The sequence below is a fragment of the Rhincodon typus genome, chromosome 19, assembly GCF_021869965.1.
Source record: "Rhincodon typus isolate 14 chromosome 19, sRhiTyp1.1, whole genome shotgun sequence".
Lineage (NCBI taxonomy): Eukaryota > Metazoa > Chordata > Chondrichthyes > Orectolobiformes > Rhincodontidae > Rhincodon > Rhincodon typus.
This window is the reverse complement of record NC_063350.1, coordinates 26531439-26546361: the sequence shown is the minus strand read 5'-3', so window position 1 is coordinate 26546361 and position 14923 is coordinate 26531439. Positions and strand designations below refer to the sequence as shown.

The following is a 14923-nucleotide window of genomic DNA, read 5'->3' as shown; positions in this document are numbered from 1 at the left end:
AGCATTGCTTCAGGATAAACAAGGAGGCCCCTATGCAAATTGGTTTTTCTGCAATTATGTTCTGTATAAAAAGAACAAATGAAAACAGAGTGACATAGTAACCATACGCAAATATATTTATTCTTCAATTAGTTCACATTGTACAACGGCTTGACCTTTAGCATTTTGCTTCATTCTATGTTTGTCCACTTGAAGTATCGATTCTACTTTGTCTCCAATTGACAAGAGTTTTAACTTTCTCACAGATACAGCCATACTTGCAAGGGTTCACAGAGAGATCTCGATGTTGAATGGCAGCATGCCCGTGATTTTGCCGTGATTTTTCTCACTCCACTCTGATTTGTGGCATGGTCAGATGACAGGTGACTTCAGTTAATCTGGAGTTACCAGTCAAGATTTTTCATTGGCACCTGTCTGTCTGATTTCCTATTCTGCTACTAAGAATCGCTGACTTTTCGACACAATGAGACGTTCACCGTAACCAATTTTGACTCATCGCGATTTCATCGCTCAATTACACAGCAGAGTTATTCTGAAAATCAAATTGCGAAGGGAGGGCCACTCCATTGAATGTGAAAGTGGAAGGAGATAGCAGGGCTCATCCACAAGTTATTGAAGATCCCAACTGTGCTCCTCCTATGGATAAATTGATAAAATTTGCCTGTGTCTGACGACAAAGGGATTCTGTGTTGGCGTTGCTGCTGACAGCTGAAGAAAAGCACAGTTGACCTCAGAGATTTGAGATTGCGAGTACCTTACTGAGTAACCACAGTACTGGCTCTATGTGGAAACTGGTTGTTGCAAGTCATCAGTGATCACCAAAAGCCAACTGCGAAACCCATCAGAAGGAGGGAGCTCAGTTCTGCCAAACTGGGATGAGGAAACAAAACCCGCGCTGGGCGAACTGTCAATCAAAGAGGTTCGCAGGAGGGTTGAGACCTACTGTCTGGTTGATAATCTGATACCGTGGGAAAGCTGCCTGGATTTGTAACCGCGTCTTTAGCTACGACAGTTCTCAGAGCAGAAGGGCATTGTATAAGAAGGCGAGCTGTTAAACTATGAAGAGATCTTTGGAATTGAGCTCCTCAGACAGCGAACAGGACTTTGAAGGACATAGGTCAATGACTTCTTCATTTCCCTGATTTATAATTTCGATTCCTTAGCAGTTAATGAAATTGCCTCGAGATTTACATGATTGAATTGTTGAACAATCTGGCTGAAGAGAAGTAATAATGACAATCTTATTTTAAATAGAAATATGAAAGAACCCGTGTTACCACCGACTTTGTCCCAGAGCCAAGCCAGAAAGAAACGACGCGGAGTACGTTTACAATCTTCTTGCAAAACTTTTGTTGTTCGCGTTCTGGTTGCATTGTCGAGAATATAACTCTGTTGTAATGTGGCCTAAAGTTGATCTTTCCTTTAATTGTAGATCGTTGAGAAACGGCGCAGAGATCGGATTAACAACAGTCTGTCTGAACTTCGCCGACTAGTTCCCACTGCCTGCGAGAAACAAGTAGGAGGATATAACCTGATTGTATACGGCCAAACACTGAGAGTTCACCATTCAATGCAGATCCTGTTACTCAGCGTCGCGGGGTGGGGGAGAAGGACAAATATAACATTTTCTGCGCAAATATTTCTGTAAAAAATCTAACTGCACAAGATAATGTGTGTGCGTTGGTTCGTCTAACGTCCAAAATATATTCACTCACTTTTCAGGGGTCAACAAAACTGGAGAAGGCTGAAATCCTGCAGATGACAGTTGATCATCTGAAAGTGCTGCACACAAGTGGCGGAAAGGGTGAGCATAACGTTCAGTGTTCTTGAACAATGAAGTTCGTTCCTTAAAAACTTTTAAAGATATAGGACCCGTTATTATATTTGTGCTGCAGTGAGAATTTTATTAATTCTCTTAATCTCTAAAATTATAACGTTTTGTTATAGGCATTTTGTGAGGCTTTGTTCCAGACAAGAGTTAAATCTCCTAGGCAGCAAGTGGGGAAAGATATACAAACCTGGAGTCCTCATTTTAATCAGCAGTGAAACTGCAGTATTGCTTTTTTGCCGCTGATTAAACTATTAATTTGAGCGTTTATTCCTTCATGGAATGTATTTATTCCCCATCCTAATTGCCCAGTGTCTAGAGTCACATAAAGACTGAAAGATCTGCGATGCTGTAAACCAGGAACAAAAACAGAAGCTACTAAAAAAGGTCAGCAGGTCTGGCAGCATCTGTGGAGAAAAATCAAGGTTAACGTTTCGGGTCCGGTGACCCTTTTTCTCAGAACTGATTCTGTTTTTGTGTCCAGAGTTACATGCAGCTCAGACCAGGTAAAGATGGCAGATTGCCTTCCACATAAAGCAATTAGTGAGCCAGAAAGGTTTTTACCTGTGACGGTCAACGATGGTTTTGATAGTGTTCATTAGACTCTAATTTCCCAGATTATTATTGAATTCCACCATCTGCTGTGGTAGGATTCGAAAGAATGATGCGTAGGAATTATCTGGATCTTTGGATTAATAGTGGTGGAGGCTGGTACAATTGCAACATTTAAAATGCACCTGGATACGTATATGAATACGAAGAGTTTAGAGGGATATGGGCCAAATGCTGGCAAATGCGAATAAATTTGTCTGGTCGGCATGGACCAGTTGGACCGAAGGGTCTGTTTCTGTGCTGTATATCTCTATGATGCTATGATTCAGTGACAAGACCGCAATCACTTAGAAATCTCTCAATTGAACACAGCTTGCTTTTATGCTTTTAATCTCTGTAAAAAGCTTGGAAAATTAATACCTCATTGAATGAGGTGCATTCTCTTGACTGCTAATTTTTCTACTTGTGAAACACCAGTATTTCCAGTATGTTAAAATTCATATTTTTAAAATACTTTTTAAGAATTACATTTGATATTCCAGTACCAAATTTAATCATAAAGGCATATTTCTCTTGGTAAAATGTAAACAGGGAGAAAAAACTGCATTTTAAGTCCTGTTTGGTGCCAGTGAGAATATTTTAATGTGATTGGCTTTTTATCCTGCTTGATGACATCAGCGTTAAGAGATGCCTAGAGATTCACTTGACTTGATACCAAATTGAAACTGAAAGGGGAAAGCCATGCCACAGAGATTCTTGGGCAACTTAGTTGAAGCTATTGATGACCACTGTTGCCTTCCTGCTGACCTCAATATCTGGCCCATTGCCATGCAAAATTATACCCTGGAGTTACAACCCAAGTGGACCTTACACCCAGTGGTGTGAAGCTTGTACAGAAAGCAAAATTCACACTGCCTGAGTTTCACATTGTATGGAACAGAATCCCTTTGCAATATGGACCTTTATTTAAATTCACCTGGAATTGAATGAAAGTTTCAGAGATTATAAGTACTCATTCCACAGTTTCCAAATGTTTAGATTTCACCATCAAAGACCTCCAATGGGAAGCAAGACGTGCCTAATGTTGCATCCTTTTGCAGATATCGCGTTACACTGAAGTATTCCAATTTTATTCAAATATGTCCAAACATAAAATGTGCAAAAATCAACATAAACAATTCTGCCCCAGGAAACACTGAATCCACATGAATATTTTTTCTTTCAATCTTGAAACTGAATTTTGAACTCATTTCATCTTCTTTCGTGCACAATAAGCACCTTATGTTTGTGATGTTGCAACTGCTCAATTTTTAAAGTGACTTATCCTTATACATTAAAATACATTAATAAAAACAGAAAATACAAAGACCTGAGGGTAAAAACTATACTAAAACATTGCAATGAAGTGATAAAGAAAATAGCTTCATTTCTTCTTAGAGCCATGAATCTGGTCCCAGTGTTGAGAATCCTGTCTCTCCCCTTAAAGAACCCTGTCTCTCCCCTTAAAGAAGCACAATCTGCTGGTAAAAGAAAATAAAATGAGAAGGCATGGATTTAAAGTGATGTCCAAATGAAGCAAGGGAGATGTGAAAAAAGACTTTTTTCCACAGCATATGGTTAGGCTATGACATGCACTCTCTGGGAACTGGTCGAGACAGATTCATTCGAGGAATTCAAAAGGGCATTGGATGGTTATTTGATAGAAATAATGTGCAGACCTATGGGGAAAAGGCAGGAGACAGGCACTAGGTATTAGAACCAGGCATGATGGTCTGAATGGCCTTCTTTTGTGCCATAACAATGCTGTGATTCTGTGAATTGGAGGAGAGTCATGTTTCCAAATTATGGCAGATACTCATTTGGGTGTAGTGTTTGATGAATGGGCATAACAGATCAAGGAGATTGTATGTATTACAACTACATGTGTAAATCACTTACTGTCCAGAATCTCACAATCATTTAAGCATGTGAAGGTTTAATCACCTTCCCTTGATATTCATAAGCATACTATCCTTCAAATCCCCAGCATCAATATGGGGTTACCGATGACCAGAAATGTAGCTAATCCTGTCACATAAATAACGTGGCTACAAAAGCAGGTCAGAGATTGGGAATTGATGATGAGTAACTCAACTCTTCCATTCCCAAAGTCTGTTGACTGTCTGCAAGGCATAAGGTGTGGGAATGTTCCCTTCTTTCCAGAATGAACTACACTCAAGAATTTGGATAGCATACAGGACAAAGTGGCCTGCTCGATTGGCACAAGATTCACCTCCTTCAACATTGACTGCATTCACCACTGACACAATGTGTACTATCTACAATATGCACTGCAGCAAGATTCCTCCAAACTCCTTTCCAAACTCTTGGTCACTACCACCTAAAAGGATAAAGGATGTGGATGCATAGGAATACAACCTCATGCAGGTTCCCCTCCAATCCATATACCATTATGACTTATTCCTTCACCGTTGCTGGATGAAAATCCTGGAGCTCCCTTCCTAATAGCTCCTCAGACCGTTCTCAAGAGCACTTAGGGATGGACAAAAAGTGCTGGTCTAGCCAGTAATAAAGGCATCCCAGGAACAGAAAAAATAGAAAATAAAACCGAAGGAACTGCAGATGCTGTAAATTAGGAACAAAAACAAAGTTGCTGGAAAAGCCCAGCAGGTCTGGCAGCATCTGTGAAGGAAATAAACAGAGTTAACGTTTTGGGTCCAGTGACCCTTCCTCAGAACTGAGGAAGGGTCATCGGACCCGAAACGTTAACTCTGTTTTTTCCTTCACAGATGCTGCCAGACCTGCTGAGCTTTTCCAGAAACTTTGTTTTTGATCCAGAAAAAAATAGAAATTTGTTTTCACAGAGATGACAGATTATGCATCATTTGTGGTGGATTTTCAGGCTTTAAATATGAATTACTGGGTGCGGGCTGCATACATCTTTCTAAGGACAGAAAATACTTTCAGAACTAAGCAGCATAAGCAGAGCACTGCCAGGTTGTAACTAATGTTGCAGTTAACAGTTTAGTCTCAGACTTTTACTGAGTAAGTTTCCAGAATAAGAGACAAACTCCACAAAAAATATATCACTCACAGTTGTTTAATTATCATTTCTGTTTTATGATTTGGCAGTTAATTATGCAGTTTGCACATAATTCCCATACATGTAATGTACAATACAAGTAAAACAATATTAATATTACCTGTAGGTGTATCCATCTTGTACCTCAGATTTTAAGTCTTATTCACTAAAATGTGTATTAACACTGCAAATTAGCAGACTGATGATGAACCCTTTTGTTAGAGTTTGCAACACATTTGTGGCAGATGATGTGAAAACTTTCCAGTTATGTTCTGTCAACAAAAAGCAGGAAAAGTCCAAACCAGCTAATTGCCAGCACAACAATCTACTCTTGGTTATCAGTAATGCGATGGAAGCAGCATAAGCAAGGCACTGCAGGTTTTAGCTAATGTTGCAGTTACCAGTTTAGTCTGAGACTGCTGGCTGAACTTGATCAGCCACCTAAGTACTGTGCTATATTACAGGTCAGAGGCTGGGAATTCTGTGGCGAGTTACTCACCTCCTGATTCCCAAAGCCTGTCCATTATGGATAAGGCACAAGTCAGAAATATTATTGAATACTCTTCATTTGACTGGATAAGTGCAGCCCCAGCAAATCAAGATATCAATTAAGACAAAGCAGCTTGTTTGATCACCATCCTATGCACTGTCTTAAATATTCTGTCCATCCACCACTCCAAACTGGTGCACAATAACAAGATTATGTAGATGGTATGTATGACAGATGACAGTAATTGCATTGTTGTAATTCAGCAAGACAGTTTCAACAGTACCTTCCAAACCCATGACCTCTGCCAACTGAAAGGACAAGTGCAATAGACATTGGCAATGAAAATAAAACAGTGAAATATCATAATACTACAGTTATCACATGTGCAATTCCTGATCTGAGCTGAATTATCTGATAATTGCTACAATTGATTTCAGCACCGCTGGATGATGGAGCAGAAAACTCCTGATTGTTATCCAGTGACTTATTGTGGAACGTGCATAACTATTTGTCACCACTCACTAATTGAGATATTTATCATACATTGTTTCAAATTCTGATATGTCCTAAACATCACTACCTAAAAATTAAGCATTACCTTTTGACTGGAATTAAGACTCACCTGGACTGACTTTTGATTTTTTGGATGTTAAATTGTCTGAACCTTAACTCAGAGGCACTTGTGGCACAGTGGTAGTGTCCCCCTGCCTCTGGGCTAGGAGACCCAGGTTCAGCATTTTTTAAAAGGACTCGTGTCAGCTTTTAGAATGGTTGATACCAAGTACTCAATGGACAAATTGACTCTTTCTAAATATTTCCAGTGATTACTAAGACATAAAAACTTGAGAAATAGCAGCAGGAGTGGGCTATCTGGCCCCTCAAGTCTGCTCTGCCATTCAATAAGATCATGGCTGATCTTTTTGTGGACTCAGCTTCACTTACCTGCTGCTCACCATATCCCCTAATTCCTTTACTGTTCAAAAATCTATCTACCTTTGCCTTAAAAACATTAAACAAGGTAGCCTCAACTGCTTCACTAGGCAGGGAATTTCATAGATTCACAATCATTTGGGTGAAGAAATTCCTCCTCAACTCAGTCCTAAATCTGCTCCCCCTTATTTTGAGGTTATACCCGCTAGTACTAGTTTCAACTGCCAGTGGAAACAACCTCCCTGCTTCTACCTTACCTAATCTCTTCATAATTTCATAGGTTTCTATAAGAGCCCCCTCACTCTTCTAAATTCCAATGAGTGTAGTCGCAGACTACTCAATCTCTCCTCAAAAGCCAATTCTCTCAACTCCAGAATCAACCCAGCGAACGTCCTCTGCACCTCCTTCAGTGCCAGTACATCCTTTCTCAAGTAAGGAGAACAAAACTATACACAGTACTCCAGGTGTGGCCTCAACAGCACTCTATACAATTGCAGCATAACCTCCCTATTTTTAAACTCCATCCCTCCAGCAATGAAGGACAATATTCCATTTGCCTTCTTAATTATCTGTTGCACCTGCAGACCAACTTTTTGTGATTCGTGCACAAGGACATCCAGGTCCCTCTGCACAGCAGCATGTTGCAGTTTTTCACCATTTAAATAATAGTCCATTTTGCTGTTATTCCTACCAAAATGGAAGACCTCACATTTACCAACATCGTACTCCATCTTCCAAACCCTTGCCCACTCACTTAACCTATCTATATCCCTCTGCAGACTTTCAGTGTCCTCTGCAAATGTGAAATGTAACTTTGCATGTGCTGCTTGAACATTTCAGCCAAGGTAACACAAAGGTGAGTAGATGAGATTTCTGCTTCAGTTCTGAACAACACTATGTAGCTTGACTTGGTGCAAATAACTCCACAATTACCTGCCCCAAATAGGTTAGGTTTTTATCATAACATCAAAACCCACCTTCTTAGCTGGGTGACTAAACTCCAAATCCAGCCACATGATTAAAACAGCTGGTTTGTTTGAAATCACTGTTAGTTATATAGTTTTTGACTTCTTTCGTCAGTCTGCTTGTAACACCTGAAGAGTGATCAGGTCCAGGTTTACAAGCCTCTGCTCTCACCATCTCTCAAAAGTCCGATTCCTGAAAAGGTATCTATTTTTTGCCTGTAAAGTGAACCAGTTCCTAGCTTACAACTACCATACCTTCATTCGCAATTCACCTATGTCTGAGCTTCTGTGAAAGTGATTTAGAGTCATTGTCATAAAGCATGGAAACAGACCCTTTGGTCTGACTTGTCCATGTCAACCAGACATCCCAATCTGACCTAGTCCCATTTGCCAGCATGTGGCTTCTTAGCACAGCTAACTGAAAGAACCTCAATTGGGCATTGACTTATTGGACTCTGTAGTTGATGTAAACTAATTCTCATGTCTTTGATTTTAAATGATTTATAATTAGCAGATTACCTCTTTCTTTCATTCTTGAATGCACGTGTGTTTGTGTGTGTGTGAAAATGAGTCACAAACCGTTTCTTCTGATTTTGAATGCAGTATTGAACCTCACCTAGCTTAAACCTGAAATAATTTGACTTTGCAAACATGGCTTAGGAGAGCACTACTGCCTATTTTTAAAAGAGTAAAGAAAACAGAAGAATATTAAAAATCAACGTGTGTAATGGACAGGAGAGGACGATGGCAAAAATAATTAAATTCAGCTGTCCCTCTTGCCTGTCACAATCATGATGGGGGTACACAATCAACTGAGATCCTACTTGGCCTGATCTGTTGGCTCTGATAGATAGAGTCATATAACACAGGAACAGACCCTCTCGTCCAACTCATCCATGCCAACAAGGTTTCCAGAAACTGACCTGGTTGCATTTGCCTGCATTTGGCCAATATCCTTATTTTCCTATTCATGCACCCACACTGGAACTATCTACTACACTGAAACTGACACCCACACTGAAGCTATCTCATACACTGAAACTGACACCCACACTGAAACTGTCTCCTACACTGAAACTGACACCCACACTGAAACTGTCTCCTACACTGGAACTGACACCCTCACTGAAACTGTCTCCTACATTGAAACTGACACCTACACTGAAAACTATCTCCTACACTGAAACTGACACCCACACTGAAACTGTCTCCTACACTGAAACTGACACCCACACTGAAACTGTCTCCGACACTGAAACTGACACCTACACTGAAACTATCTCATACACTGAAACTGTGTCCCGCACTGAAACTGTCTCCCACACTGGAACTGTCTCCTGCACTGAAACTGTATCCTACAATGGAACTGGCACCCACACCGAAACTGACTCCTACACTGTAACTGACACACTCACTGGAATTGCATCCTACACTGAAACTGACACTCACACTGAAGAATCCTACTATCTCACACTGAATCTGTCTCCCATATTGAAACTGTCTCCTGCACTGAAACTACACTGTAGTTTAACAATGTCTTTTAAAAGTTGTAACTGTACCCGTCACTACCACTTCCTCTGACAGTTTGTTCCATTAGTGCACCACCCTCTGTGTAAAAAAAAGTTGCCCCTCAGGTCACTTTTAAATCTTTCCCCTCTCACCTTAAACCAATGTCCTTTAGTTTTGGACTCACCTACCCAGAGGAATAGACCTTGGCTATTCACCTTATCTATGCCTGTCATGAATTTATAAAGCTCTATAAGGTTACCTCTAAGCTTCATAAGTTCCAGGGAAAAAAAATCCCAAACTGTCCAGGCTCTTCTTATAACTGAAACCCTCCAGTCCCAGCAACATCCTTGTAAATCTTTTCTGCACCCTTTCCAGTTTAATAACATCCTTCCCACAGCAGGGCAACCAGAACTACATGCAGTACTCCAAAAGTGACCTCACAAATGTCCTGATTAGCCACAACATGACGCCTCAACTCATTTACTCAGTGCTCTGACCAATGAAGGTAAGCGTGCCAAATGCTATCTTCACCACCCTGTCTACCTGTGATGCAACTTTCAAGTAACTATGTATCTGAAACCCTAAGTCTCTCCATTCAACAACACTTCCCAGGGCCCTACCATTAACTGTGTGAGTCTTGCCATGGTTTGCCTTACCAAAATGCAACACCTCTTATTTATCTAAATTTATCTAAATTAAACTCAATCGACCACTCCTCAACCTTTTGGCTCTTCCTCACTGTCTGCTATACCACCAATTTTGGCATCATCCATAAACGCACTAACCATGTCTCCTATATCTTCATTCAAATTGTTTATATAAATGACAACAAACAGTGGCTCCAGCACCAATCCTTGCAGCACACCACTGGTCACAGACCTCCAATCCAAACAACAATCTTCTATCACTACCCTTTGTCTCCGACAGTCAAGCCAATTTTGTATCCAGTTGGCTAGCTCTCACTGGATTTCATGTGATCTAACTTTACTTACTGGTCTACCATGCGGATGTTTGTTGAAGGCCTTGCTGAAGTCTATGCAGGCAATGTCTACTGCTCTGCTATTTAAAGATGCCAAGCACTATTTGAAGAAGAACAAAAATTTCTTCCAGGCTGCAGGTCAACATTTTCCCCTCAATCAAGAACACCAAAAAAAAAATTAACTGCTCATTCATCTCAATATTTTTTGTTGGAAATCACTTGTTCACAGTAGTCATTGGAAGTTAAAAAGTAAGTTGTATGTGAGGAGTTTTTCCAGGATGGTAATATTAATTGCAATCCATTTTTTTAGCGTATTGGAACATGGGCATAGGATGAAGTGATATTGCTTACTACTTATGTGAACAGATTTTATGTACAGTTGAAGTACTGAGAAATTAAATTTTCTTCTTTAAATCTTTATATGCATATATTTCGGCTTACTGAACATTACACAGTATATGGCCAGAATGCTGCATTCCATTGTAACAATGCAAATGATACACCAAAAACTTGTGAGAATGTTCTCTAGAATTAGAGAGTATAGTTATGAAGAATTGCTTACGTCTCTCATGTTATTCATGCAAACAGAACAATTTCATGGAGGACCAAATAGGTCTCTTCAGAATTTTGAAAGATGAATAGTACAAGATTATTCCTGGTGGTTGTTAAATAATTAATAATAAGTCTTAGACCAAGTATTATCTTTAGCTACTGAAAGGTAAAGTTAGAAGAAATAGTTTCATACAGAGTGATACCAGAAAATAGGATGCTTTACCGGAAGTGGTAATTGATACAGAAGTAACGTCATTTAAAAGGGAATTTATTAAATATTTGAAGAGGAAAATAGAAACGAATAAGATGGAAGGGCAAAGAGTTGGGATTAGATCAGTTGAAGAGTTTACACTGATAAAGGCATAAATGGCTGAGTAGTCTCTTTATGTGCTCTAATATCAGTGGGATGCACATAATATTCATGATAACTTTATTGTTGTGTTTAAGAAGCATGAAATAAAACATTCATATTTTTGCTGAAGCATAATGACAAGCAAAGATAACAAAATAAAAAAATTAGAAGATTTTATATCTGAGATTTGTTATATACCATATATCTATTGATTTTCAATGGACAAGTAGGTGCACCTGCTGTATTCAACTTACAACTAATAGAAAACTATCAATCAGATTCCAACAAAAGAACAATTATATAGGATCTAGTTGTCATTACAATGTTCTTGGCCCCCAACCTTGATTCCTTCTCAATTGCCTTTGCTTCATTATCATATTCCCATACTGTCTTCACCTTGCAAACATTACTCCTGCACTGTTATGTGGTTAATCTTCCCTGAGTTCCAGTACTGTGTCTCTCCCTCTTCCAGCTTCTATGTCACACCTTCCTTCTCCTTGTCTCAGACTTTTTATTCCCTTCCTGCTACCTCTGCCTCCACAATATTCTTTTTCTTCAGTTAAGTTTTATATCTTGGGATCCTCTCTCCAACATCCTTAGGCTATGCTCATTTCTCACTCCAGCAACAGGCTTAAGTTTATGGGGTTAGGTCTCTGGTGTGGGTTTGCCACCAACAGGATGTTTTATCTGATGTGACAATGTTATGTTATCTCTTGTAACATACAAAACTTAGTGTATGTGTATTGTGGTATTGAAAATCCAACGGACATATATTACAACTAACAATTATGTACAAACATTAAAACCCTCAGGCATGAAAGTGTCTGGACTAATATTAAGGTATTAGTTGACAACATAGAAGAATCATAGAATCCGTACTGTGTGGAAGTAGGCCATTTGACCCATTGAGTCCAACAGAGGAGCATGATTCCAGTAGAGTGTCATGCTTCAAGTGATCTGAGTAAAGGTAGAGTATGAGATCTTTATACTTCAGGCCATATGGTACAACACAGTGATTATATCATGAGCATATCTCATAAATGTATACAGCCATACAGACATAACATGACAACAACTATCTCTTATTAATAATGGACAGAAACATTGGCTGTGAATGTGGCCTTTTGTTTTCCTTTGTTGGTTATGGTAGGGCAGTTTGCTGTCTTTTTACTTTAACTGTTGAGAAAGTAAACTGTAAACTTGTGTGTGGTTCCTTGCTGAGAAATCACAAAATTATTCCCCAAAATGGATACTCAATTGTAAGCTTCAATTCCACAAATGTCAGTCTCCCTCCAGCACTTCATTTATTGTTTTTACTATATGTGAATTTTGACAGTGAACATCTACAGGCTAGTTAGTTGCTATTGATAACAAGAATGAAACTGGGAATTTTCCTCAATTGATATCCCCAAAACCTGTTGGAGTGATTGATGCCTTATTTCACCAACATGTAAATTGAGATCCTAAGGATAATTACAGCAGAACTACTCTTAAAATGCCTGAGATTGATCTGTATTGTTGTCGAGATAAATCTATGAATTCATTGGTAGAGTATAGTTGAGCAATTTGTCACTGACAGTTGTAGCTTTAAATTTTCCCGCTTTACTAGATGTTTCAAGGTTAAAATATTGTCAATACTTACTTTTATTGCAGTAAGATGTTTTGTACATTTTCTAATTTTACTCTTTTGTATTAATAGGTTATTTTGAGACTCCGATATTAGCCACAGATTTCCAGGTTCTGGGATTTCGGGAATGCTTATCTGAAGTCGCTAGATATCTCAGTGTGATTGAGGGATTAGACCATTCTGATCCTTTGAAGGCTCGCCTGGTGTCACATTTAAACACATGTGTATCACAAAGAGAAGTTGTAACTGCCGAGAAAGGCCATCAGCTCTTGAGTACAGAATATCCTCACCAGCTTGTGCTGACCTCTCTATCTCATCTCAGTGCTGATGCTTTTGCACATAGCTTTCCTCCAGCAGAACAGAATCATCACAAAGAGTCAATGCTCAGCAGTATCCGTCTTGAACATGTAAATAAATCATCTTCTACAGGCTTTGTGGTCCCTATTCTGACAAATACTGCACGTGTAGCATCTTCAATTTTTCCAATTTCTTCTCTGTCTGCCATACAATTTCCCCTTTCCATTGATCCTCTACTGCCAGCTTCTGTAGTCCAACCTCCAGTACAAGCTGTAAAAAATGGAAAACACTTCTGGACCACAGAAGTGGGGGCTTTTTAATTTGAATTTTTTAAATTATTTTTGAAAGTCAAGGGATAAAACTTTTCAGGTATCACATTAAAGTTTGCATTGTGCTCATAATTCTGTGTACATTTCTGTGTACAGCTATGAGTAAAGTCAAACCTCATTGTTATAAACTCAGTGTAATGGGATCATCTCATCTATCTTTGCCTTAATTAATGAATTTATAATTGTATCTTGGCTGACAGCAGGGAAACATTAATTATTGGAAAATTTGCAATATTGAGTTCCAATTGTACATAATTTATTATCTATGACTTGGATATGCTTACTTTTCTCATCGCATGAAATTATGACTCTTGAATTATTAGAATTTGATAAAAGATACATTTAGAAGTGTTAAATAGCTTTGTGTGTAATTGCACTCTGCAATTTATTACTATTCACTACAAAGCAGCAAGTGTCCTGGTTTGATTCCTGTCTGTGTTCAGTTAGAATAAAGGGCAGCCATGCAGATAAGATACCTCTGAAACTGCCTTGTTGTGAAATGCCATCTTCAAAAAAAGTTTTAAAAATTGCAACAATATGTTAAATTAATTGTTTGGGCTCATCTGATTATTGCATTAAGAGAGCTGAGTGTACCTGGCACATGACATTAACAGGAGTTCCACTATCGTGGAAAGAAAAAAAGCAATGCAATATCTAGTTGTAGGGTCTTTGGCCATCATGTAAGTTTTGAATCAAGGGTACCCTCTAGTGTTCTAATCTCTTCCTGCAAGTTTCTCAATATGCCTTTTCCTATTTTGAGACTCAAGCTCAACATTGTAATGAATTTATTTCCTGAGAGCTGGCTATGTGGCTTTCAGAATTGTCATTCCTTCTTAGGAAAGATTAAGCTTCAATGTATATAATGACTGATTTCAAACCCATGGTGTCTGTAGTGATTGTAATGAGGTCAGCCAGGTGGACATAATAGAATAAGTTCCCTGATTGGGGCTGCTAACCTGGTCCAATCACGGAGCCCTGGCTGACAGAAATAAACAAGAATGTCAGAGGCTCTGTTCACTCTGAGAGTTGGCTCTGAGAATGTTGGACCAGTTTCAAGTACTGTGCACATGTAAATAAAGAGTGACTTGGTGATGGGATACTGGCCTCTGTGAAGTCATTTCGGTGGCGATGAGAAAGAAAAGAAATTTACTCACAACAGTTTGTCTTTCTGGCATCATGCCATTATTTGTGAAGCTCTACTTGTTCAATCTTGCCATTACAGACTGGGCCCAGTATGTGGAAAGAATGCATTATTTTTTTCTAGGCAAATGACATTGGGGTAGATGACCAACAACATAATTCTCCTGAGATAGTTTTTAACCCCACTGCGAAGCCTCTTCTAAGGATGCCTACCTTGAAGAAGTTACCCTCCTCCCTCCGGAAAGCATCCTGTCTCTTTGACCTGTCTGTCTCCTCTCCACCTATCTTCTC

The 14923-nt window shown here is 39.1% G+C and overlaps 1 protein-coding gene across 1 annotated transcript; it reads left to right on the top strand.

The window, feature by feature from the left end:
- Positions 1-1258: 1258 nt before the first annotated feature.
- LOC109912821 (hairy/enhancer-of-split related with YRPW motif protein 1-like) lies at positions 1259-13527 on the top strand. The gene is made up of 4 exons (XM_020512265.2): positions 1259-1321; positions 1433-1516; positions 1723-1804; positions 12939-13527. Exons 1-4 carry the CDS (start codon positions 1259-1261, stop codon positions 13481-13483), a joined length of 774 nt encoding a protein of 257 aa, XP_020367854.2. The 3' UTR covers positions 13484-13527.
- Positions 13528-14923: the final 1396 nt, after the last annotated feature.